Here is a 25,208-nt window from a genome sequence, read left to right on the forward strand (position 1 = left end):
TATTCCCTTTCTCCTAATTGTCTGGAAGAAATAAGCTGATCAGAGGAAGGGATGTTAGGAGGATGAAAGCATGCCCCTTTAATGACTGCTAGCTTTGCAGTAACTACTTAACCCAAGGTACACAGAGCTAGGAGAGGGTGTTGGAACAGAAGGAAAACAAATCCAACCAGAAATAGACATGAAACAAACAAACGAAAACAAAGTCTTCCTATAGCAAAATGGAGAATTGAAACACAGACGTTCCCCTTCCTGTCTCACCTTGCCAGTGTCTTTTTCCCAAGAAGTGAATAGTCAGATCTCTCTGGGAAAGCATCAATAGCCAGGAGTGCCCAAAACCAAACCAAACCCACTGCCGTCGAGTCGATTCCGACTCATAGTGACCCTAGAGGACAGAGTAGAACTGCCTGATAGAGTTTCCAAGGAGCACCTGGTGGATTCGAACTGCCGACCTCTTGGTTAGCAGCTGTGGCACTTAAACACTATGCCACCAGGGTTTCCAGCCTTGCTTTTCTGATGCATAGGTCAGTCTTGAACAAGCAAAGACCACTTTATGGAGTGAACTATGGTAACTGGAATGAAGGACAACCATCATTTCTAACCAGTGTAATTTAATTTTCCATTGCAACTTTCTCTGACCCTCTTTTTAAGCATTGGGAGAATAATACCACCAGGAGAGATGAGAGCCATTGTGAGGTACTTTCAGGAATGTCGGAAATAAAAAAAAAAAAAAAAATCCTCTACCTATGATCAGTAATAACTCATCACCAATGCTAGAGACTATATACAAAGAAAGAGATGAATAAATAATATGGTTGATCAACGATTGTGTAAACGGAAGGAAAAGCTTGGCGTCAGGGCCCTCTTGTATAAGATATTGAATGTTCATCCTAGAACTATCCATTTAGGCAGGTTCTTCTTATTTATTACGTTAAATTACCCCCAAATGCCTATGCCAGTTTGAGGGAGTATTTATTCTCACCTCCCATCATGCCATCTCTTGGATAGGAAGCCTAGGGCTCCCAGAAAAGGTTGCCATCAAAAATAGACAGTAAGAGGCATGAGCTCTAGGCCATTTCTCAGGGTTATTATGCATTGAACTACTTGCTGTATGTTATGTTAAGAGGAGAGAGGACAATGGACAGGCCATGAGTCATGTGCATGGGGCACTGAAGGAATTGGTGGGGAAATAATAGAAATCTAGTAGATTGGTTTTGATTGCCCCCATGAGAGCTGGGTAATTCTGATATCATTAAGGCCAGTAGATCCCGTTTCCATGCTCCAAACGTGTTTATAAAATGTAGACCATTTTCACTATAACAAAATTCTCTAGCCAATTCTCCATACTGCAATATTTGAGGCCTCCAAAGGGGTATTATCTGTAAATTACTTCTGACTGAAAGACCCTTAAGAGTTGTCTAAATGAGCAGAATTGATTGCTGTAGAAAGAGTCCCATCTGTATAGATGCATTCCCCCTTCTCCTCCTCTTCCATTTCTTCTGTTCTTGTATCTTGAGCTGATGTTCCCCATAATACACCAGAAAGTTGAGATAAGCATAGCTTTGAAGATCATGTAATAGTGATAGACGTTAACAGCCCAAACATCATAATATACCTCTATTCATATTAAAGACTGTGGAGCAAAAACCCCAGTCTTTTAAAAACATACCCTTTTGTTAAACAAGCAAAAATAAGAATTATTTTTAGCTAAAATAAATTTAGTGATTAGATTAAGAATGAGTGGTATATTGTTTGATCACTGACTACAGCGGAGAAAAATTCAAAACAGATTTATTTAATTCCTCTAATAAAAAAAAATAGATTAGGTTTTGTTTTTTTTTTTTCTTCTCCATTTGGAAAAGCAGAAGGAAGTAATCTAAGAAATGACAACATAGAAGGCATTAGCATGTTATACATCCTGATACATTACAATGAGTTTTAAAAAGTAGTTTGGGTTTTTCTGGGAAACACCTGGCACTTTGGAGAGTTCTTTATCAGTAGAAGTAGTTTAGAGTAAAGTAAGTTGAGTTATACTTTTCTAAATTATATTGTCATGATTCTATTATATTCTGATAGTTATATTTCCACAGAATCATAAATAGGAAATCCAAGTAAGGTGAAATATTGATATTCTTTAGTCCATTAACATACCGCATTTTTACAAAAATAATGTGTGCCTTCTGTATTTGTTTGCCATCTGTGCCTTCCCCACACAAGCTAATTTTTTTTTTTTTTTTTTTACAGAAACATGTGGAAGAGGGTTGACATGGTGGCACCCTCATGAGGGGGAGGGTGTGGCCAGCAAATAAACGCAGAAGGCGTGTGTTATTTGTATAAAAATATGGTACCTGGGTTTGGGGTCTGTATCATTTTTAAAAGGTTTATGTGTTGCTTTCATCATTAATACCACCATCCTTTAAAAATTCAATGAATGTGAAAGCTATGTTTTCCTTTTACTTTCCCCCAATAGCATTATCAATGCCTATTTATTTTCCCATCTCCTAGAAAATGATTTAGTTGTCTGACCATGATCTCCCAAAAAGTTAATAAAGATAGGAGATGGCCTGCCATGACATTTATTGAATACCAAATGCAAATAGGATATTATATATTACGAAGATTACTAAGAAATGAGATGTTTAGAAACTAGAACGTTGAATTTTACAAGTATACAATTAACCCAAGTCTCTTAACTAGAATTTATCCTCAGTTAATTTAACTAATAGAACTGTTTTTTTTTTTTAATTCAGTGTCCTGAATAACCTCAATGAGTTTTTGTTTACCATGTGTTTCTACTTTAAGTTGTTTTATATAACATTGTAGCCTTTAAAAAAACAGTACAATAGGCATCTATGAGTAATTCTGGTTGTCACACAATTTAGAAATTTGTTTCCATTATCCACAAATACATACTTATGAAAACTGTAATACTGCTCGTCATCGAATCAAGATTTCTCCTTCCTCAGAATAAAGGAATAGAGACTTCATTATTCAGGTTACCTAAGGTATTCAGCTAGACAGAGGAAGAGATAACCATAGTGAAATATTGCTTGCCAATGTCTATTGACGGCACTGGGTTTGTTTGTTTGGGTAATGTCTATTGAATTTTTGTGATCCACTTTTCTCCTCTTCAGTTGCTCCAGGAAGCCTGTTATGATACCTGGTCCATTTTGACCAGGTAAAGCAGAGAGAGAAAATGTATGGGAATAATACTGTTTCCTCCACCCAACCCACTAGGCCGGCAGTTAACCATCTTCAACACCCAGGCGCAAATAGCCATTGGCGGAAAGGATAAAGGACGTCTCTTCCAAGGCCAGCTTTCTGGGCTCTATTATGATGGTTTGAAAGTACTGAACATGGCAGCTGAGAACAACCCCAATATTAAAATCAATGGAAGTGTCCGACTGGTGGGAGAAGTCCCATCAATCTTGGGAACAACACAGACAACCTCCATGCCACCAGAAATGTCTACCACTGTCATGGAAACCACCACTACAATGGCTACTACTACAACCCGCAAGAATCGCTCCACAGCCAGCATTCAGGTAAGCTTGTCTACAAGTAGTAATTGTTTCTGTTTTCTTGCCACTGAATCATTGCTACCATGGTCAGTGTTGCCGTGTAACTGAAGAGTCTGAATGACTATGTTTGTAGGAAGGATGCCTACAGAAACTCATTGTAATAAGACCCGAGAGTAGAGAAAGACAAAGTCATTGCTAAAGAAGTTGTAAAAATCCTGTGGCACTCCTGGGTCATTATTCCTATCATATTTATCACTGAAATGGTAAAGCTGTTATTCAAAATGAGCAATGGGCAATACTTACAGTATGAAATACCCTCTCCTCTTGCTTTTTCTTTTCAAATAGCAGAAAGGGAAAAGGGGGAAAGGAAAGGAAAATTTGTTATCATACGAAAGATTATATCCTGTTCAATTCTATTCATCTCCTTTAGCTGGCTTTGCTGGAATATGAATTGTTCATTATTGAGGCCAATGGGCACCATTAAATCAAGGGCAATTGAAAGTAGAGGTGCAACTAATCCTTACAAAATGCTCTTTGTGTTTGATATTGAGTCTTGATTAATCACTTGCCTTTTTTTTTTTTTTTTTGGTCCATTTTCTTTCTTTTATATTTGACCAAGATCCTAATTACATTAGAAAATTTAAAGGTTTGAGTTTAGCTTTGCAGAAAGTCCTTAGTTTTTGTGCTAAGGTTTTTGTTTTTTCACTTGAAAGTAATTATACCCATGTTAAAGCTTAATACTTTGCTGACTCACTTGGTATTTCATAAATCTAGTTAGCTGGGGGTAGGAGGTTAATCGAGTTATTAGCCTTAAATGTTCTGGCATAAAATAAAACATTCCAATTGCTTGTGGGGAAAATTGTCCCTAGCCTAGTTAGTGTTGGTAGAAAATTCAGCAGATCAGTACTTGTGCCTTTTGCTTTTACTTTTAAGACATTATCTAGGGACTCAACTGAGTCTTTGACATAACCTTTCCATTGACTTCAGTGGACATTGTAAACTTCAAGTCAATAATCAATTAAATCTCCTATGTGTTCCCATTCTTCTGAATTAAGTTTATAGGTGTAGTAGAGGAAAAGGTGTTGTCTTCCTTTTCCCTTTTCTTTGAGCAGAAATATCCAGACAGTTCTTTGTCTGACTTCACAGGAACAATTTCTAGCTGTATATACTGAAGACGTTATCAGGACAATTTTACATGTTTTAGAAAGGCCACTAAGAGCCTGGATCTTGGTTTTAACACATTAGCATAGCGTAGTGATCTTATAGTCGCACGTACTGTTACATGCATACCTGCACACATGCTCAAAAAAATTGTATCTTCTCTACTGATATTAAAGCAATAACTCCTGACACTTCACTGTATTCACTGAAACGAAGATAAAAGGCAATATATATTTCTATTATGACTCTCTATAGCTCATGAGCAGATCTGTTTATTGTTGGTGAAAGGATAGCTCTGTCTGCACAGGGCTTGGAAGAGTCGTTTTGTTTCTGTCAGAATACATTGTATTAACTCTGTGGGAAGCAGAGGAGCAAACGGCTTTTTCTTTGTAGCAATGGCTACTCCCCTAGTCCTTTTCAAGGCCAAACTCTCACTGACCTCGAGAGTATATAATGTTACATGGGGATTCAGGGACTAAGCTATGATAATGATCCGCTTTTGGCTTTCCCTCCTTCAGAAAATACACACATGGGAGCAGACTGAGTGACCTCCTAAATCCTTTTCACAATCTAAGAAAGTCAGAGCCACTGGAGAAGAGTAGGGTACAAGGTGCAAAACTCTTGCCAGGGATTATGACTCTGAACATCATAAAGCCTGTGGTCCTTTTAGTGGGGATGGACAGCTAGAAGATGTCCTCCCTAGCAGCCTTCTTTCTGCTGTGTATTTCTTCTCCTTTGTGTCTAATAATAATTGGATTACATCGACATGTTTTCCTTTTGCTTCTACCAAGGCTATAAAAATGAGTTTAAAATCTGTCAACACTCTTTGTTTTTAAGGGTGTGTAAATACCCATTCTGGAAGAAAGCCAACAGCCTGGCAGAATTGATTAGACTGGGATGAGGGATAAAAATTCCCCATGTTCTTTGTAAAGAATAAAAAAAAATAGCCAGAGGAAATGGCTTTGTGTCAAAGTTTTTTTTTTTTTTTTGTAGCCATAAGAACTCTGCCCTGGACTCCATGAAAAACACAATAGCTTGCCTCATCTCCAAGCCTATTCTTGTTTCAAGTACGTTCTGTAGATTACATCAAGCCTATGTTAGGGCTGGGGAACCCAACAACCTTTATATTCTGTATAGGGTGTAAGAGAATTCCTAGACTGTGTAGACTTTAGGTAAGAATGTTAGTCCCAGGAGCTCTAATGGGCCTTGTATGATTCAGATACATTTTTTTGGATGAAGTGGGTAATGGGTTCATAAGGCTCAGCTCTCTGGGAGATATAAGCGTAGGCTGGAAACTGGCATAGTGTCACTTCTGCCATATTCTGTTGGTGAAAGTGGTTGCAAAGCTTTCCCAATCTTGGAGGAAGGGGGGAAACAAACATCATTTCTCAATGGGAGGAGGAGCAAGAATTTTCAGCCAACCGAAGTCTACACATTGCAAAAAGGGGAGAGAAGTACTAATTATGTGCTCATTGTGAGGATAACTGAACTAATATAGTAAAATGTTTAAAACAAGTATATCATGCGTAGTAAGTTTGTATATGTTTTAACCATTATTATTATATTCTATTCCGATTAATTCTTATGTAAATCAAAACCCTCTCGAGCAAGGCTCTATTTCTGAAAATGGTGCTGCTTCTACTGGCAGAGTGGCTATAGTTGAGAGCGGGGATTAGGAGCTTTTGGGGGCTAGGAATTTGAAGGTGGGTCAGGCTAGAATTTGGAGAATGAAATTAGTTCTGACAAATCAATTCTCTCTTCAGTTTTTAAACCACCCTGGAGTTCTTATGGTTTTACAGAATATGTCCTGTTATGAAATCAGTCCATCTACACATATTTTTGCGTTTAAAGAGGAAAGAGAATCCAGGGACCCTAAAAAGAAAAGAAATCCAGGGATCTTTCCCTTATGGGGCTTATGGAGCTTGCCCTAAAAAGGGCAAGAGGGTTTGACATTAGCTATCAATATTAGGCAGTACCTTATGAATGGGTATGGTGTTGATTGGATAGGAATGGTATTTGGGATGGCCTGGCTGATTCCCTTGGGATAGATCCCAAGGATGAGGGATTTAGAACTAGGGTGGATGAGGGGGTCAGAACTGGGCCTTGTAGAATGAGTAAAATTGAGTAGGTAGTGAGAGGAACAAATTCTAGGTTACATTATAGAAATGTCAGAAGCTAAACTGTGGAAATTAGAGATGATAATTCTTGATGATAGTCCAACTAGACTAGAAAGTGCATGGAAGGAATTTGTGAGAGACAAAGGATATGGTACCGAAAGACTTGGCCTGAAACTCCCCCATATGGCAGAAGGGTAAGAAGAGAGAACAGGATTAGGTTTTCCGTAAATCTTCCCATCAGGGATGCCCCAGCAATCGTGCGTATATGTCAACTATAGCTGACCCAAATGTTGGTGGGTTACCATCATGAAACTGCTAGGTCAGCTTCTAAAATGGAAAAGCTCAACTTGTTCTACCGAGAAATCCTTTGTTTCTCAATTCTGCTTAGAAGAAAGAAAATGTGAGAAATGAAAATCTTTTAGAATTAACTTTCAGCTACCATGAGCAAAATGCACCAAAGACAGAGGAAAGGACCAAGAGGAAAACAGTTTCAAGAATAACATGTATTCTCTTACCTTAGGCCTCTGCCCAAGTTGTTATCAGCAAGAAAGAGCTCGGTGTGTTCTGTGCAAATAACTATTTGGAATCATTTATAAGCTATTAGCAGGATTGATCATGATCCACTTTCCCTGTGCTGGGCAATGGTAAAGTCACCTTGACATTGGCCAGTGCTGCCTGGCACCAGAAAATTACCAGAAAACCACAATGCTCTGCTTGGATTTGAACCTTTTTTAATGAACAGTAGAAATTAAAGACTTGAGAGCTCTGTGAGGTTTTGTTCTCATCTCAAACTTCAAAAAGTTGGTGGTAGAATGTTTCCATGTGAACCCCTTTTAAAAATTCCAAAAGGAAGCAACAATTTTTTAGTCTTTTTAACAGTACCTATGTGGGAAATCTCCCATCTGTTCTGCTTTTAGTTTTAAGCTAGGGAAAACAAGAAGCGCAAGTTAGCCTTGATACTACTTATTGCAAAACAAAGCAAATACTTGTGATTGAAAATTGATCCTATGCATTGAATGTTCCCAGGAGAGTACCAGTATATGGAAGGGGAGAACATGGACTCTGGAGTCAGAATTCATGGGATAGACTCCAGGTTTTTTTTGGTTACTTATCTGTGTAACACCTCTGAGCAGGTTGGTTAACCTCTCTATGCCTCAGCTGTTATCTATAAAATGGGCATAACATTATTTTCCCCATAGGCTTGTTGTGAGTAGTAAATATGATCATGTGTAAAAAGCACTTAGGCCAGGGTCTACCACATAGTAAGTTTTCAATAATTGTTAGACATTAGGCAACAATTTCAACCCAAGAGACTCTCCCAAGACTCATAGATCCTCATATAGCTTAGACTTCCTGTACAAGGGGTTTGAAAAGCCCAAGAATAATTTTGTCTGTTCCCACAAAAATCCACCATGGCCCAGGATCTCCTCCACGGATCCCAGATTCAACTAGAACCTTCACCCATCAATTAGAAGAGATTTCCATGGGAGATTTTGTCATATTCTGGAGTAGGAATTGGCTTCCCTGATTGGTTACTACAGACTATACTATTAGGTTGAAGCATGTTGTTGACATTTTTCTATGTCAAAAATGGTCCCAAACCAAACCAAACCAGTGGCTGTGTAGTCAGTTTTAACTCATGACGACCCCATGTTTATCAGAGTAGAACTGTGGTGCTCTGTAAGGTTTTCACCAGGCCTTTTTTCTGAGATGCTTCTTAGTGGACTTGACCTACCAACCTTTCAGTTATCAACTGAGTGCTTAACTACTTGCACCACCCAGGGATGTCCAAAAATGGGCAGACACTAGCCATTTCATATGGTTTGACCATATATATAATAGACTCGTGTTGTTATCAATGGCATCTTCAAGGCCAGACCACAACACTAAATTTCATTAAGGTCCTTTTTAGTTATCAAAGTAATCCTTTTTAGTAATTCAGAGTATCTTTAATTGGGATACAAGATCCACCTACCTTATCCCAAATGCCATGCCATAACAGGATGTAGATCAAGCGTGGACATACTTACTCGAAGGATTATTTGCTCTGGGCCCCTCCACCTTTTCCGTATCATCACCAACTTGGTAGAAATGAGACAAAGAATCCACACAGTTCCTCGCTTTTACCACTAGACAACAGAGCCTCCTGGGGAAGTTTATTTTTAGGATCAGGGCTCAACTAATATTGATTAACAGCCTTACATAATGTGTGGCTCCAGGGCGTGTTCCTTTCCTGCCAAGCCTCATAACTGGGGAAGGCACTGAAGATTTGTCAGTCTAATTAGACTTTAGCTGCCAGCCAAGAAATATCTTCTGTTTCCTCCTTACCCTCACATAGATACTTTCTTTTCCACTCTCAGGTAATAATTTGGGGGGAAGGAAATTAATTTCTAATTTACTCGTTACCTGTTAAAACTCTTTAGTGACATTTTCTCTCCGGGATTTTGTAGTTCTAATAAAAAAAAAAAAGTGTGATGATGGGTTTACCTACCTTTAAAGACTCATGCGTTGGCAGTACAAATAGGCCTGTGAAGAGAATATAGCATGGCTTTTTTTTTTTTTTTTTTAATTCTGTTTTTAATATGTTTACTTTAGTGGAAGAGCCCAGCATTTCCCAAAGCTGGATCCTCTGAGAAGGTCCTCATTGCAGAGTTTCCAGGGGCAGTCACAGAGGCACCTTTCTAATGAGGATGCAATATTTATAGGATGGAATTTCCACCAGAACTGCTGATAAAGTGCTGGATCCTATTTTGAGACATCTGAACGACTGGGAGGTTAAGTGGGGTCAGCTCTCTGCGACCCGCCTGTGGTGGTCCCCAAATATTTTTAAAGCTCAGGGTTTTTCCTACTGTACTACTTGGCCGAGTTTAAAGCCAGAATCCTTACCTTGTGGCTCATGGATCTCTTCCTCGCTATGTCTCTGACCTTATTTTTATCAAGCTGCTTCAGCCACACAGGTCTTCTTGCTCTTACTTAAACATATTGTGGTTGCTGTGTGCCACTGAATTGATTTTGACTCACAGAGACCCCATGTAATGGAGAAGACTGCCCAATAGGGCTTTCTTAACTGTAAACTGTACAGAAGCAGATTACCAGGTCTTTCTCCTATCGAGCTGCTGGGTAGGTTGGAACCGCTAACCTTTTGGTTAGTAGCCAAGTGCTTAACTGATGTACCACCAAGGCTCCTTTCACTTAAATATAGGGACACGATAAGGGTGAGGCGAGTGAAACAGGGTCATTGCAAGTATAAGATATTGTCTTTATTTAAATTGTCAATATTTTGTTCATCATGGAAAGTTTTGCATTAATGCTGATTTTAAAATGTAACAAAATAGTATTTATCTTGAGTACTGACTTGTGGGGCACCCCCTGACATTTTACACCTTAGGTGAGCACCTCACTCACCTCACCCTGGTCCTGTCCCTGCGTGAACATACCAAGCATGCCTGTGCCTTTTTGCTTAAAATGTTGTCTGCCTGAAACAGCTCATCCCAGCTCTTGACATGAATCACTCCCTTACTTCGTCTAGGTTTCTGCTCATATGGTACCTTTTAGAGAGACCCTCCTTGACCATCCTCTACAAGAATAGCATCCTCTATCATCTTGCCCTGCTTCGTTGTCTCTCATAGCAGTTAACGTTACCTGACATGATACTGCATGTCTGTTTGTTTATTGTCTCTATGTACTAGAACATGAGTTCTAGGAGGGCAAGGTCTTTTTTGCAGGCACTGTTATAGCCAGTGCCTAGAACAGTGCTTAGCACAAAGTGAATACTCCGTCAGTGTTGGTTGAAATGTATGAGTGGGCAATAATCCGGAGGCACCTTCTCAGGGAGTAAATATGCCTCTCAGTGTTTAGAGGCCAGATCTTATTTCCAAGCCCCCTTTTCCCCAAGGTCTACTTCCTGGTGAGGCTCACCAGTGGGAAAGGTAATTACTGATCTTGCTTCTCTTGAATCCTTGTCTTGTGAATTAAAAGTCCCAGAAATGTCTCCTTGTCTCTGGAGAACAGGATTACTCTTTGCTGGTTTCTGGTCATGAACTCTTTCCTTATTTGTCATCATAATAGCAAGGGCTAGTTCTAGCATTTTAATTTCCAAAACCATTTTGGAAATTCAATTTTGTCCATGTTCCCTCTCCAGTTTCTTCCCCTTCTCCCTTTCCTAATTTACTTCACTCCTAATTCTCCTAAACTCTACTTCTATCTAAGGCAAACAAAATGATTTTCAATGGCTCATTTTAATTGGCATGGATAGAAATTAACTTGAAGCTCACTTCCCTGGTTGTGTGCATTTCGGGATGGGGGGGTGCTTTCTACCTGCTTTCAGTTACCTGTTCTCTATTTCTGTAATCATTGAGCATGTTAAATAAGCACCATTTATCTCTGGCCATCACCCTATGATTCAGCTGACTCCATAACCTGTTTTCTTTTTTTCATATCTTTTTATTTAATTTTTTTATTATACTTTAGATGAAAGTTTACAGAACAAAGTAACATCTCATTAAACAGTTAGTACACATATTGTTTTATGACATTGGTTACCCACCCACAACATGTCAACACTCTCCCTTCTTGACTTTGGGTTCTCTATTACCAGTTTTCCTGTCCCCTCCTGCCTTCTAATCCTTGCCCCTGGGCTGGTGTGCCACTTTAGTGTCCTTTTGTTTTATGGGCCTGTCTAAACTTTGGATGAAGGGTGAACCTCAGGAGTGATTTCATTACTGAGCTAAAAGGGTGTCTGGGGGCCATACTCTAGGGATTTCTCCAGTCTCTGTCAGGTCGGTAAGTCTGATCTTTTTTGTGAGTTAGAATTTTGTCCTATATTTTTCTCCAGCTCTGTCCAGGACTCTCTATTGTAATACTTGTTTTTCATGATATCTTGAAAGAACATAGATAGAAGATACTGTAAGAAACCAATAGACTGAAAGCAGGAACAATATCTATGCATTTCACCACTTAACATTCAGGTCCTGGTATAGTTCCTGACACAAGTAGGGTTCAATTAATGATTTTCAAGAAACAGAAAAAAATGCATTAAATGAATGAAATTAACTTAGCTGCAGAGGGAAAAGGCAGAGAAGGGGAGCAAAATTTTGCATATTTAGGGGAGACAAAGATAGCCATGAGAAAGCAGCCTGGTGTGAAGAAAATAGTACATTGGAACAGGGATTGGGGAACAATTTAGCTTATGAATAGAGAAGTGGTTAAAACCATGGCTCTGGGCAGAATTTCATTTAGGATGCTACTTTCCAGATGTGGAATTTTGGCAAAGTTATTCTTTGGAGCTTAGTTTCACCACCTGAAATACAGGAATTATAATATCAGTTTCAAGGATAGGTTAATACAAGTCAAGGGCTTAACTTGATGGGACTCAATAAAAAGTTACTAATTATTATTACTTTAAATGGGATTAGAATCCAGGTTTAAGCTGCTAAACCAGTTTAGCATCTGAACGTTAATTTTGATTTTGTTGCTAATTGGCTGTGTGGCATTCAGCATAGCAGTTAGCCTCCTTGAGCCTCAGTTCTGCCCTCATCTAGAAAATATAAGGGTAGATCCAAGTTCTCTCCAGTGGTTATAATTCTTTTCTTAAAAGCCACTAACATGGTGCCTTTGTATATACTATAACATTTGAAAAATAAATGAGAGGGAGGAGAGGGAAGGGAGGATACAGGAGAGGAGAGGAGTGGAGAGAAGGGGAGGGGAGGGAAGAGGAGAAAAAAGGAGGAAGCACGCCAGAGGAGATACGCTGTAATTATGTTGCTATAAGAGCTATCTGCTCATTTCATAGATTGGACAGCTAAAGTTGGGGTAGATGATTAGAGCGTCTTTGATCTAATCAAAATACTAATATTTCTTTCTGTATCTCCCATCTTTGCTGAAGCTGTCAGAAGGAACTCCACAATGACCACCTCTATGTACAATATAAACTACTTAATAAATGCCTTTTGAATTATCAAAAAGAATCAATGATTCCAGTTTAAACTGAGATACAAGAATTGGCTCTTTATTATTGTATTTTTTTTTTTTTTCTGAAAATACATCCTTTCGCTTTCTATTTATACATGACAGGGAAATGACTTCAAGCAGCAATCATTGCTAGCCAAGCTCCAAGGCTGATATTTCCATTTTGTCTTTGACAAGGCAGTAGGAGGGGTGGGATGTGCTTTCTTACCATTCTGGTGCGTGTTTGAGTGATTGTAAAAATTAGAAACACACTGAGGCTGTTATGACAGCCCTGCCTTTTGAAACCTGCTAATTAATGCCTTGGGTTGTCTAGAGAGCTAGTTCTGTTAGCTAAATGGAGACTGGAAGGTTCCCATTGGTTCTTTCATCATCTAGGGAGGAGATAACTGGGAAAATACACTCACACCGTGTCTGTGGTGGCTAGCAGTCACTGAGAGAACTACTGGATGGGAATTTGATTGACTTGTGTACATCAGGCATCCTTTTCTGTCTCTCACTCTATCTAATTACTCCGATTGTGTGTGTGTGAGAGAGAGAAAGACAGAGAGAGTGCATATGTGTTTGTGTCTCTTATCTAGAATGTTATTGCTGTTAGCTGCCATCAAGCTGCTCCTGACTGATGGTGACCCCATACTCAACAAGACCAGACCATTACGATCCATTGGGTTTTCACTGGCTGATTTTTTGCAAGTAGATTGCCATACCTTTCTTCCTAGTCTACCTTGGTCTAGAAGCCCTGCTGAAACCTGTTCAGCATCAGAGCAACATGCAAGCCTCCTCTGACAGACGGGTGGTGGCTATACATGAGGTGCATTGGCAGGGAATCAAAGCCAAATAGCAGAGGAGAATTCTACCTCTGAGTCACGACTGCCCCCTCTCATCTAGAATAGTTCTTCTTACATTATAATGTGTGATTGTAGTAAAGCACAGATTCTGATTCAGGTCTGGGGTGGGGCCTGAGATTCTGTGTTTTTAACAAAGCCCCAAATGACATCAGTGCTGCTGGTGTGTGGACCTCATTTCCGGTAGCAGGTATCTAGTTGATATTTACAATGCCTTTCTGAGTAGTTGTAGCCTCTGTTTACCTGTTGCATTCAAACAGCCTCCCCAAATTTAGTTCAAGACAGGAAACCTTGTTAGCCCAAAGCATTATGTAAGTGAACGAGAGGATACTCAATCGAGGACTGGCAAAGAAGAATTTTTCCCATCAGACAGCAACCCTGCTCCTGGTTCCACTTCTCCCCTCCTCCTGTCCCTAACTCTGCTGCACACCCCTGAGGCAGATGGAAAAAGAAAAAAAATGGGTAGAATTTAACCTGTCATAATATTTATCCCCTTTTCTGTGAGGTGACCTCCAATGAAAGCAGAAGGACGGGAATGATTTTAATCCGCAGTAACAATGGAGAACCAGTTCTGACTATCTTGAGCAATATAAATATATAAAATGACAGATTTTTCTGCTCTGCCTCTCCACTTGCTCCTCCCAGATACCAAGACAGAGACACATATTCATGCACCCATAACTCACACTATAATGCACAATGAAATCTCACCCTGCCTTTATCTCGGGGCTGCTGTTCTGATGATTAATGCCACATTGGCCAGGAAGCTATTCCACTGAAGGAAGACAAGGAGAGGGGAAGGCACATGAAATATATCTCTGAGGCCATTTCTCATTATTATTATTATTATTATCATTATCAGTTCCTTACTGTCTTATTGTCCTGTTAGAGAATGCTTTGTTTATTGGCGAGGGGGAGGCGATGACATTTGAAAGTGGATTTCATAAGGGAGAAATGAGCAAGGACAAAGAGGGAAATAGGTAGTTTTGACTGAAAGAGAACTGACCTGAATGAGGTTTTGCTGTTGCTGTTGTGGTTTGTTGCTTTTGTTTGTTTTGTTATTACTGTTGTATTCATTTCAAAGCCAACTGTAATGGATGCCTCCATCTGTGTGTTCTGTGAGATTTTTTAAAGCACTTATTTTTGCCTGTGTTCTTTTGTCTTTACTGAGTCTCTTTCTACCAGAATCAATATAATGTAACTTATGCAAATATCATCCCTGACCATTTGTGTAAGAGACAGGAAGGAATAATTTCATTGTTTTGTGACTCTCATAATAAAATTACCTTCGTATTCTGGTGGAATTCAAGTTATTGAAAGGGCTGTTCTGGTTTAAAAAAATAATAATTCTAAGTCTGCATAGTATAAACCATAGTATTCAAGTCACACCTATTTATCATTCAATAAAAGAGTGCTGAACCTTTCTGGCTCTGTCATTTAGGACTGCCTACCAGTGGTCCTTGTTGGAAAGATGGGGCCATAATAAAAGTGCTACTGATAAGATGGCAAAGTTATTAACCTAGATAGAGGTACTGTAACCTGATTTAAAAAATACTGTACTTCCAAAAGTTCAGTTTATAATGACTTGGGATTTATAGCTGAAGAACACACATGTAATTTCAGTTATAGTTGGATTTTTTAATTTAGTCAATCAATATCTATCGAGCACCTAGTATGGGCAACTTACTATCGTAGGCACTTGGGTTACATCAAAAAATAAAACAGATCAAAAAAAAAAAAAACTTTCCTCATGGGGCATACATTCTATTCAACAAATACTGGGTCTCTCACACGTGTCAAGCTTCAGAGAGAATATGAATTAAATAATGTATATAAATGCTTTGAATTTTTTATACTCAGAAATGAGCAAAAACTCACTTTTCTGCTTAACACCAAATGCTTATATTTTTGAGAGAGGCAAGGCTTAGAATTGTCACTTTGGAATTTTGATGTTACAAAGTGTCCATTTGCTTGCATGCCTTTGGGGTCCATCGTACAATGTTTGGGGATAAAGCCTGTTCACTTGGCTCTCAGCTTTCTTCAGCTTCATTACCGCTGTGTTTAATAAGTTTGTTTTATATGTGCTAGTTGGAGGTGCTGTAGAAAAAGAATTACCCCCACATTGCCTGCCTCTCAAGAGGAATTATATATCCTAAGAATAATACAGACGGGGCTCCCCCTCCCCTGAAAAAAGGATCAGTGAATTAATATTGGGTATGTATGGAGGAAATAGGATTTGATGAAGTAATTACACTTAAGAGCCAAAGATTACATCCATTGGAGGAGAGAGAAGCAGAGGCTAGTCTGAAACAATTACAAATAGGAGGGGGTGGGGGGAATTTGAGGGGAGATGGTCAGGATTTTCCCAAGGCCATTTCTACAGGGAATCATTTCTATCAACATTTCTAACAAGGAAACAAAAATTGCTAGGGGCTCTGAAGTCGGTCAAAATTTTGGAAGAAGAAAGAGAATAAATAGCAACACTCACTTCCAAAGCCAAACAGAAGGTACCACGCAGCCATATAGAAAACACTTCTAATAGTGTTCTTTTGACCCCATGGCTACAAGTAAATTCTTGTTTTTTTTATTTAGGGGATTTTGTGTGAATGTTTAGACAACCTGTTTCTGTTATGTTGTGTTCAGCAATTTGCATATTAATAATTAGGGGGAAATATAAATCTCATAGAACAATGCCAATCATGCCGTTGATAAGAGGAATTAAGGTACAAGCGTTTTTCTCTCTCACTCCCTTATTTTCAATAAGCTTCATTCTTCTGTCTTCCTCTTCACCATATTAGGTATTTTTTAAGAGCGTTTTCCACTTTACTCTTTCGTAAACATTTTCCCCGTCTCAGCATCCTTTTTAAATTCAAGAGACATTTTCCTTTGCAATGTACAATAAAAGGTGATTGTGGTAGAAAATATCAGAGATGGCTTTGTCCTGTCAGGCGCTGTTAAATCTTCTTGTGTCCTAAAGAGCTAGGTAAATGAGGCCAAGGGAATGATTTGACAATGGAACAAGGCCTCAGCTGGATCGCCCAGCCTAACCAAATCTCCCTGAGGGGAGAGAGACCCAGGTGGTGAGTAGACATTATTATTTTTTTCTTTAAAGGAATATGGGGATTCTCATAAACCTGTATTTTGAGTTTTGTTTGCGAGGCAGAGGCAACATTTGAAAAGGGGTCTTTGTAGCCATCTCACTCAGGTGTTGTTGTTTGTTGGTGTTAGGTGCCACTGAGTTGATTTTGACTCATGATAATCCCATGTGAAAAGCAGAACTGCCCCAAAGGGTTTTCTAGGCTGTAATCTTTACAAGAGCAGATCACCAGGTCTTTCTCCGGCAGAGTTGATGGGTGGTTTAGAACCACCAACCTTTCAGTTAGTAGCCAAGCGCTTAACCATTGCATCACCAAGGCTATTCATTACCTAGTGTAAATTCAGACTGATGGTAAAGAATTAAAAATGGAGAATGATTTGGTCAATAAATATTTAATGGCTACTGCCTACTGTGGACAAGGACATGGATGGAGATGGAGGGGTAAACAAAACAGGTGTGTGCTACCTGCCTTCATGGAGCTTACCCTGGGGAGAGAAGGCAAACATTAAACAAGCCAGTCTTACAAATAATTGCTCAACCACAATCATGACACATATGACAGAGTACAGGCTGCTAAGAAAACAGAAAGGGACCTAAGCTAGTCTTTTGATCTAGGATGGCTTTCTTGACGAAGTGGTGAGGAGCTGTGCTCTGCAGGATAGGAAGTTAACTAGGCAAAAGAGGAAGACAGGCAAAACTGTTCCAAGCAAAGAGAACAGCCTATGCTAAGATGCTGATATAGATATCATACCACATCTTGTTCTTCAGTCTTTGGTCTATAGATTGGCTATCAAGTCTGCAAACACATCAGGTTGGTCAGGGTAAGTGACCAATTAAGGCGTACACTTGAAGGGTTAGGGAAAAGAATTCCAACAGGAGAGTGAACCCTCACATTATTCTACCAGAGTGGTGTGGGTCTGGTTGGAAGAAAATTGTCAAAGCTGGACAGTACTTGGATAACATGGTCTCGTGGAATGGGCTGTGTGCTCTTCCCATCTGAGCCCCTTTGGTTACTTCCGTCTGTGCCACGCTAAAGGCACAGGATTCCTCAGTGAAAATCAGAGACACACATCATTTGAGGCAATTCCTCATAAACATACATGCAAGGATTGATGCAAATGAGTTAATACATGGCTTTCATCACAGGTCTGCATAGTACATTGAACTATGTTTGCTGAGGGACCATACACCTTGAGCATATCATGTAATGTCATGGAACCTGTTGTGTATTGTAATGTGATGCAAAGAAACCATTTGGAGCATATATTTGTCTAGGTTTCCAGACTTTACAGCCATCCTGCATTTCACTCTCTTGTTTCTTCTGCAGAACACTAATCTGTTACCAAATCCGGGGCCGTTGAGTCGATTCCGACTCATAGTGACCCTATTGGAGAGAGTAGAACTGCCCCATAAGGTTTCTAAGGAGCGGCTTGTGGATTCAAACTGCTGACCTTTTGGTTACCACTGCAGCACCAGGGGTTCAACAGAACACTAGTAACTATAAATCAGTAATTTGAAAAGTTCTGATTCTTCTTCCCATTTTCTCATGCTTTGCTTTTCTCTTTTTTCCTGCCTGGTGGAAACTGTGGAGTTCAGTGGAAGTTTTCTTGCAGTCTAATTAGCCTCTCTATTTAATTTTCTAATAAAAACTCTGAACTGGAACCTGGAGATAATATGCCCGATTCAATTCATATTTGTGGATTTCTTTTTAATTGTAATTCTTTTCTCTATTACTTCCCACTCTCACTGCCCAGGCATAGCTGATGCTTGGCTGATTATAAGACTTCCATGCCTACGCGGCCAATCATGCCGCCTGCTCTAGGACTAAATTATTATCACTGTTCCAATTATTAGTAATAATAACGGGCGTCTGTACCCAAACCTGAATGGATAGTAGTTTTCACAGTCTTTGCCTCCAGACTTAGCTTGTTTCAGTTGTTTTGCCCAAGCAGTTCCTGCCCCCTTCGATGGCATTGAACATTCAGTTTTCTATGTTGCATTTAAGTGCCATTTTTTAGATTGTTCAGAAAACAAGTCTTCCTTAGCAGGTTCTCCTTGGTATGGGGAGGTGGCTTATTTTCCCTGGGTCAGATTCACCTAATGGTGGGTGTCGATGGATTCTTCTCTTGGTGATAATACTGCTACTCTGAAGAAGTATTTGAACTGGCAAATTAGCTATTCAGTCTCTGTCTCAGAAAGGCCCAGGTCCTTGTCCTCAAAAGTCCACATGCCTTTGACTCCCATGGTGACTCCAAAAGGAACACTTGCTCTCTGTTTTTCAGGTAAAGGTCTCCCCACCACATTCTAAGGCAGAACAGAGATGTGATCCAACCAACTTCATAATGGTACTGATCTCTCAGCAACATGTTTCAAACTTCTACCAGATTCAAACCCTGATATGACTTCTGTGCTTAAAACTGCATTTGTAGTAAAATCACCTAGAGAGTTTCAGGAAAAGAGATCAGAGAGAAGCTGGGTGAAAAGTCAAAGCTTTTATTTTATTACCTTGCATTTTTATCTCTGAACCTCCCTAGCAAATCAGAAGAAAGCAGTGCAATTTAATTCTGAGTGTCTAAGATGTTTGCACTTTAAATTATATATGTTTCTCAGTGATACAGCTTTTATAAGTAATGTTCCATGGACTTTCTAGAAGAGTATTTATGATAGCTTATCGCCAGGCTTAAGGTACCTAGATTACTGTATGCCCTTTCTCATCTTGCTTTTATTTTTTCTCACTGTGTCTCATTAATACAATTTCCTAATCCTCCTTACCTTAAATTATTGTCTCTTAGACCATTGAACCTTTGCCTGTAAAATGAAGGGTTTGGCTCAGCATCCTAGAAAGTATACCATCCTTTAATACCTCTGCCTCTCAGCTCATTCGTTCAACAAACCTTGGGGCCAAAGGGAGGGTATCATTGATGAAGCACTCTTCTATACTCTGAGGCTGCAACAAAAACCAAAACAGATAATTGTCATTGTGACTTTAATTCTCATGAAACATATCTTGTTGGGGTGGGGTGGAGACTGCCAATCAAATTAGCAGGAGAATATAAAAGGCATTAACAAGTGCTACAAAGACAGTAGAAAATGAGGATGATACTGAGACTGAGTGGTGAGTAGGTGGCTACTTTAGGGATGGCCTCTCTAAGGATGACACATGTAAACTGAGACATAAAGGACAAGAAGTCTCAGGCATGAAAGGTCTGAGGGAAGAACGTTTGTGAAAGGAAAAACATTTAGTGTAAAAACCCTTAGGTTGTAACAAGTTGGGAGTGTTGGGGAAAAGGGGAATATGCTGGAGTAAGGGGATATTTGGTTGCTCTGAGGTCTCTCTCAGAGGTGAACAGGAGGTGGCTCATACAGGGACTGTCAGGCAGTGGAAAAGTGTGATGGCAAACCATTAGCCTGCATCAAGTAGTTGAGTGTCATGACGTGACTGACACTTCATAACGATGGTTCTGTCTGCTATGTTGAGAAAAGCAAGAGGCAAGGGAGCAAGACCTGTTATGTGACTATCATATCAGTTTAGGTGAGTGGTAATAGTGGTTTGAACTAGGATAGCAACCAATCTTCTACACAGCAACCGAGCTTGATAACATAGCCTTGCATCTTGCCATTGCCCTGAACTACTAAATGTTTGAAAACTTAAGTCCTAATATCTCACTTGGTGGCCACGACTTCCAATTATTATGCATAAATCCAGTTGCTTTCCTGCTTCAGCAGCTTTTCCATTAGCCTGTAAAAATCCTCTCATCCTCTCTCTCTGTTGTATTCATTTTGGATCCTTCCAAATGGTTTCTGCCTCTTACCCAACTACAATGGTGCCTTCATCATGGCTTGAAAGCGGGCCATTTTCTGTCCTTGATCAGGCCTTACGTCTTCTCAATTTTGATCAGCACCTGTTTCAGTTTCCCACTTAGCCCCCTTCCCTGCCTGTGCACCACTGGGTTTCAAATGCTACTTTCTTCTCAGAGGAAAATATCTAGTCTTCATGATTTTCTTCAAATTCCTTTGCCGCTAAGCTTACCTATAGTAGTGCTCACCCTTAGGAAAATTTTCTCACTTCTTATGCTCATAATACCCCCATCCTGGCTTTTTCCCAAGCTTTTGACATCATTTATCCCTCTTGTCTTTCACTGGTACCATTAGTACCTTCCTTTCAGCCTTTAAATACTTCCAGGACTCTCCCATATTTAAAAGAAAGAAAAGCAACTTTCTACAAAACCTTCTTCCTACCCCTTCTATCAGCCACTGACTGTCCTCAGGTATTGCTCTTTTTCTTCCTCTTACTGCTCAAATTCCTAATTTTATTTCCTCAATAAATAATATATATTTACTGTAGGGAAAACCACAGTGAAATAAATTGCACTCATGATCGCACTCTCTAGAGAGAATCGTACATTTAAGACCCTATAGGTCGACACCCTACTTCCTCCTGCCTCATCTATGCTATTCCTCACTTGCATCCAACACTTTATTCACACTCAGCTATCATTTTAGACATGTTGTTCTTTCTACCTGGGCACACACAATATGCACAAGAGTATGCTCCTTCATCTATAGAACCAGGATAATAAAAATAGTGCCAATTCCACAGAGTTACTGAGGATAAAATGAGCTTGTAATTTCAACTGCTTAACATAGTGCCTGGTACATAGTAAGCACTCAATAAATATTAGCTGTTTTTATCATTATTGTTACTGCTACTTAACTTACTCTGTCTGCCTGGAAAAGTAATAATCCCTGAAGACTCAGTTCAGATGCTACCTCATTGGTGAATTACCTTCTTCCCACCCTGTCTCACTCCATCAGGCTCAGCTAGGTGCCCCCACAGTGGTTCACTTGTTGTGATGAGCGTCTGTACACACTTACATTAGCAACTCTTCACATTTCTCAGGCAGGTATGTTGAGACAGAGAGTCTAAGTACCTTGTCCATGTTTCAAACAAAGCAGATGTTGGGCTAGCTGTTTAACACCAGAACCTCTGGAGAGTCTTTCCAAGTTGCTATGCAAGTCCACAATGACTTTTCAGTTAGCTTCTTAGTCAATTTCTAAGTCTTCTTTCCTGCTGAGGCACTTTAAGCAGATATGAACGGGCTATAAATAAGTTGCCTAAAAATAAAGAAAATGAAGCCTGTTAAACTATCAAGGTTATCAGAGTATCTTGACCAACAATCTAGAGAGAAAGAATTCTTTCAGAATAATATTCACTTATGTGTGTACAATATGGGAAATTTTTGTCTGTAGAGAGTCAGGAAATTATGTTAAAATAAATGGTAAAAGTAGGGAGTGTTTCATGCATGTTTGAGGCACCATTTTGGAAAGTGTATGCAGAAAGAGAAAACCTAAGAGTTAAAATATTGAGTGAATTTTGTTCCGTATGTTTCTATATCTGTGATAGTGGAGGCTATAAAAAGCAATATTTATCTGTATATGTGTTCTATACCGATGTGATCTATCTCTCTAATTAGATAGTCAATTATTTTTAAAGAGCTGCAAATAAGCCCTATAAGAATGTCATAAATGCATTCCATTTAGACACATCTTGCAGATAAATTTTATTTTTATTCTTCCTACATCCTCTTGCAGCCTTAAAAGGACAAAAAAAAAATCTTACTACCCAACTAATTCCAGAAACAGATGCCTAGTAGTATGTTAATCATACTTACCATTTCTTCTCCTTCTACATCATTATGCTTTGAGATAGAAAAGGTGAGTAGTGTGTGAGCTTCCTTGGAGAAATGAATGGTTGGAGTAGACAGGCTTCTCAGAAGAAATGATGTTATTTTCATGCAAAAATTCCCTAGTAATAAAAAGGGGCTTGAAAATGGTGAAAATTCATGATGTATAAGCCAAATTATTAATAAGAGCACTCTATCTTTTGCTTCCATAGGATCTTTCAAGATGTAGACAAATTGGAGGTAGGCCAGACAGAAGCAACAGGCAAGATTAGGGAGATTGAAGGAATGACTTATGAAGAAAGATTAAAAGAGCTAAATATGGATAGCTTGGCTAAGTGACAACTCAGAGGAAATGGCACTAACGGGCTATAGATATTTGAAAGTGGCCGGCCACAAGCAGAGCAAGGGACTACTTAGGTAATGGGATGAAATCAAGGGAGGGAAAATTGTAAACTCAATATCTTGGCTAAGAGAATTAACAGATTATAAAAGAGCTATCCCAGAGCCTACTGCTTGTATCAAAGCAAGAGATGGAATGTGGTAGCGTGAAATCTCTGATAATTTCCTGATTCTCAGTAACTTGATGCAAGAAAGCAGGTCTTACTCATTTTTAATCCGTAGGATTTAACACATTATAAGAACTCCATGGAGAGGAAAATGATGCTCTGGTCAGTGAGAAGTAAATAGCCTTTGGAGTCAGACAGCAAAGATTTTGATAACTTGGCTGGTTTATTGCTGTATGACCTTGAGCGAGTTACTTAACTTTGCTAAGCCTCATCAGTAAAGTGGGTATTAATACTTACCTACCCTGTGGGATTGTTGTGAAGTTCATATGAGTCATCTTAATTCTTCACTTTACCTATTTAATACCTACTAAATCCATTCTCTTCTCTGTCTTGCTGCTGCTGACTAGCTTGTTACTGTGATAGTTTCGTAAACGGTTTCCTGGACTCTAGTCTGAGCTGTCTTCAATAGTTTCCACGGTAAAGACAGGGTGACTTTTTGCTGTGCATATCTGATTAAGCCATTTCCTTACTTAAAATCTTCAGTGGACTCCCACTTCCTTCAGGATGAAATCTAATCTTCTTAGCATGGCATACTTCATGCTAGTGTCTGCTGGTCTTTCTAGTCCCAACTCACATTACCCTACTCCTCCCACATAATACTCTAGCCATGCTAACTTGCTTATGTTTTCCCAAATGAACTTTCCTTTTTTTATGCCTTTTGCAAATATATAAACCTGCTGGTGTCTCTGCTGAGAATCCACTCTCCACTCAAATTTTCCACCCTTTCTCTTCTGGCTAGCCCGTAGTCTTCCTATAAAACCCAGCTCAGATTTTCTCTCTTTTGGGATATCTTATCTGAGATCCAGGTGCCTCTCCCATGTGTTTCCATGTACTATTAATTTAACTATTTTGTAATTGTATTTTCACATTGGCTTCTCCTGATAGACTTTAGGCTTTATTTGAGCAGATTTTGTTTTTATCTGGTAGCATGCTAAGTACTTAGAGCAGTGCTGATCACTTAGTAGGCATTCAACATATTTTTTGAATAAAAGAATAGATGGATAAATGGATGGATGGAAGGATGGTATCAAATACCTGGAATATAGGATATCATCAATTAGTATTAGTTCTCTTCCCTTTAAGTGTTGAAAATTAAGGAATGCACCTGGCTTATCTCTTGAATAATCATGGTCTTGAATGAATTTTGCTCAGTTATTTGTAGGCATTTATATCTATACCATCATGCCTGTCCATCATGTCAGGAAGGTACTCCAGTCTGAAAGGAGCAGCAGAAGGCTAGGAGGCCTGGAATATATGTAAGCATCTATCAGAGAGAAATATGTCAATATATGTAATACTTGAAATTATCTTACCTTTACAGATAGATGTTGGTTTCCAGTTTTATAACTGCAAGCTTTCTGAATTCCATGTGCCTGATTGAAGAGAATAAAGGAGACAGAAACAAGAGGTGGAAATAAGAGTGGGGAGAGATACACACAAAGCAAACTGCTTTCTACACATTCCTTCCCCCTCTCAAGTGCCTGCCAGTGACTCAGCTGCTTAAACTTAAATACATGGCCAGCCCCCTTTGTCTAGAGTTTGTTCTAATTGTTGAGTGCATTGTAGCATCTTAGATGATCAATTGCACATGCCAAGAGCAGAGTGTTAAGATTCATGAAATTTTAGTCCACTCCATTAATAACCTGAGCAGAGTTTTCATTCCTCCTTCCCCTTTGCTTTCTCCTTTGCCAAGTCTTCATTTTCACTTCTCTGTGTGTGTATGTGTAAAGGAGACAAATGAAATTTCAGATGTGGCAATGAACCACCACCTAAAAGTGCACCCCAGTGTCATCTGTATTCCTTTGCATCTGTGTGATAAATTGCCATCTTTAGAATTAATCGTTACCTTTTCAGAAAGTATTTACTTGTTTTCATCTCTTCACTGGCACCTGTTGAGCCTCTGAGAGAGAGAGCCAGACTTTCCTTCCCCCTCTCAAGAACTAGCTAAGAGTCAAGAACACCATGAGTCAATGGAGCTGACAGAGGGCCGGGAGTGATGCCACCATATTGGTCTTCAGCACACAGGATTCAGTGTTGACCCAGGCCATGCCATCTAGATTGTCTTTTAATAGACTAACTCATCTGCTCTTTTCTTTTTGGCTCTGTATTCAAATGTCTATGAATTTTTATTCCAAATTAGTTCTTCCAGCCTCAGGAAAGGAGGAATATTCTTTCAGCAAAGGATTATTCTTTTCTTTGTCAGATTGCTTAAGAACTGAAAGTAAGACATTTCCCATGCACCTCTCTACAAATGTT

At 39.3% G+C, this 25,208-nt stretch overlaps 1 protein-coding gene across 1 annotated transcript in view; it reads left to right on the forward strand.

The window, feature by feature from the left end:
• NRXN3 (neurexin 3) overlaps nucleotides 1-25,208 on the forward strand; it is a 1,867,393-nt gene that overhangs the window by 1,692,321 nt on the left and 149,864 nt on the right. The window contains 1 exon segment of the mRNA XM_049899475.1: nucleotides 3,235-3,542. Coding sequence (XP_049755432.1) covers nucleotides 3,235-3,542 — 308 coding nt within the window.

This window comes from Elephas maximus, chromosome 10 (assembly GCF_024166365.1).
Source record: "Elephas maximus indicus isolate mEleMax1 chromosome 10, mEleMax1 primary haplotype, whole genome shotgun sequence".
Taxonomy (NCBI): domain Eukaryota; kingdom Metazoa; phylum Chordata; class Mammalia; order Proboscidea; family Elephantidae; genus Elephas; species Elephas maximus.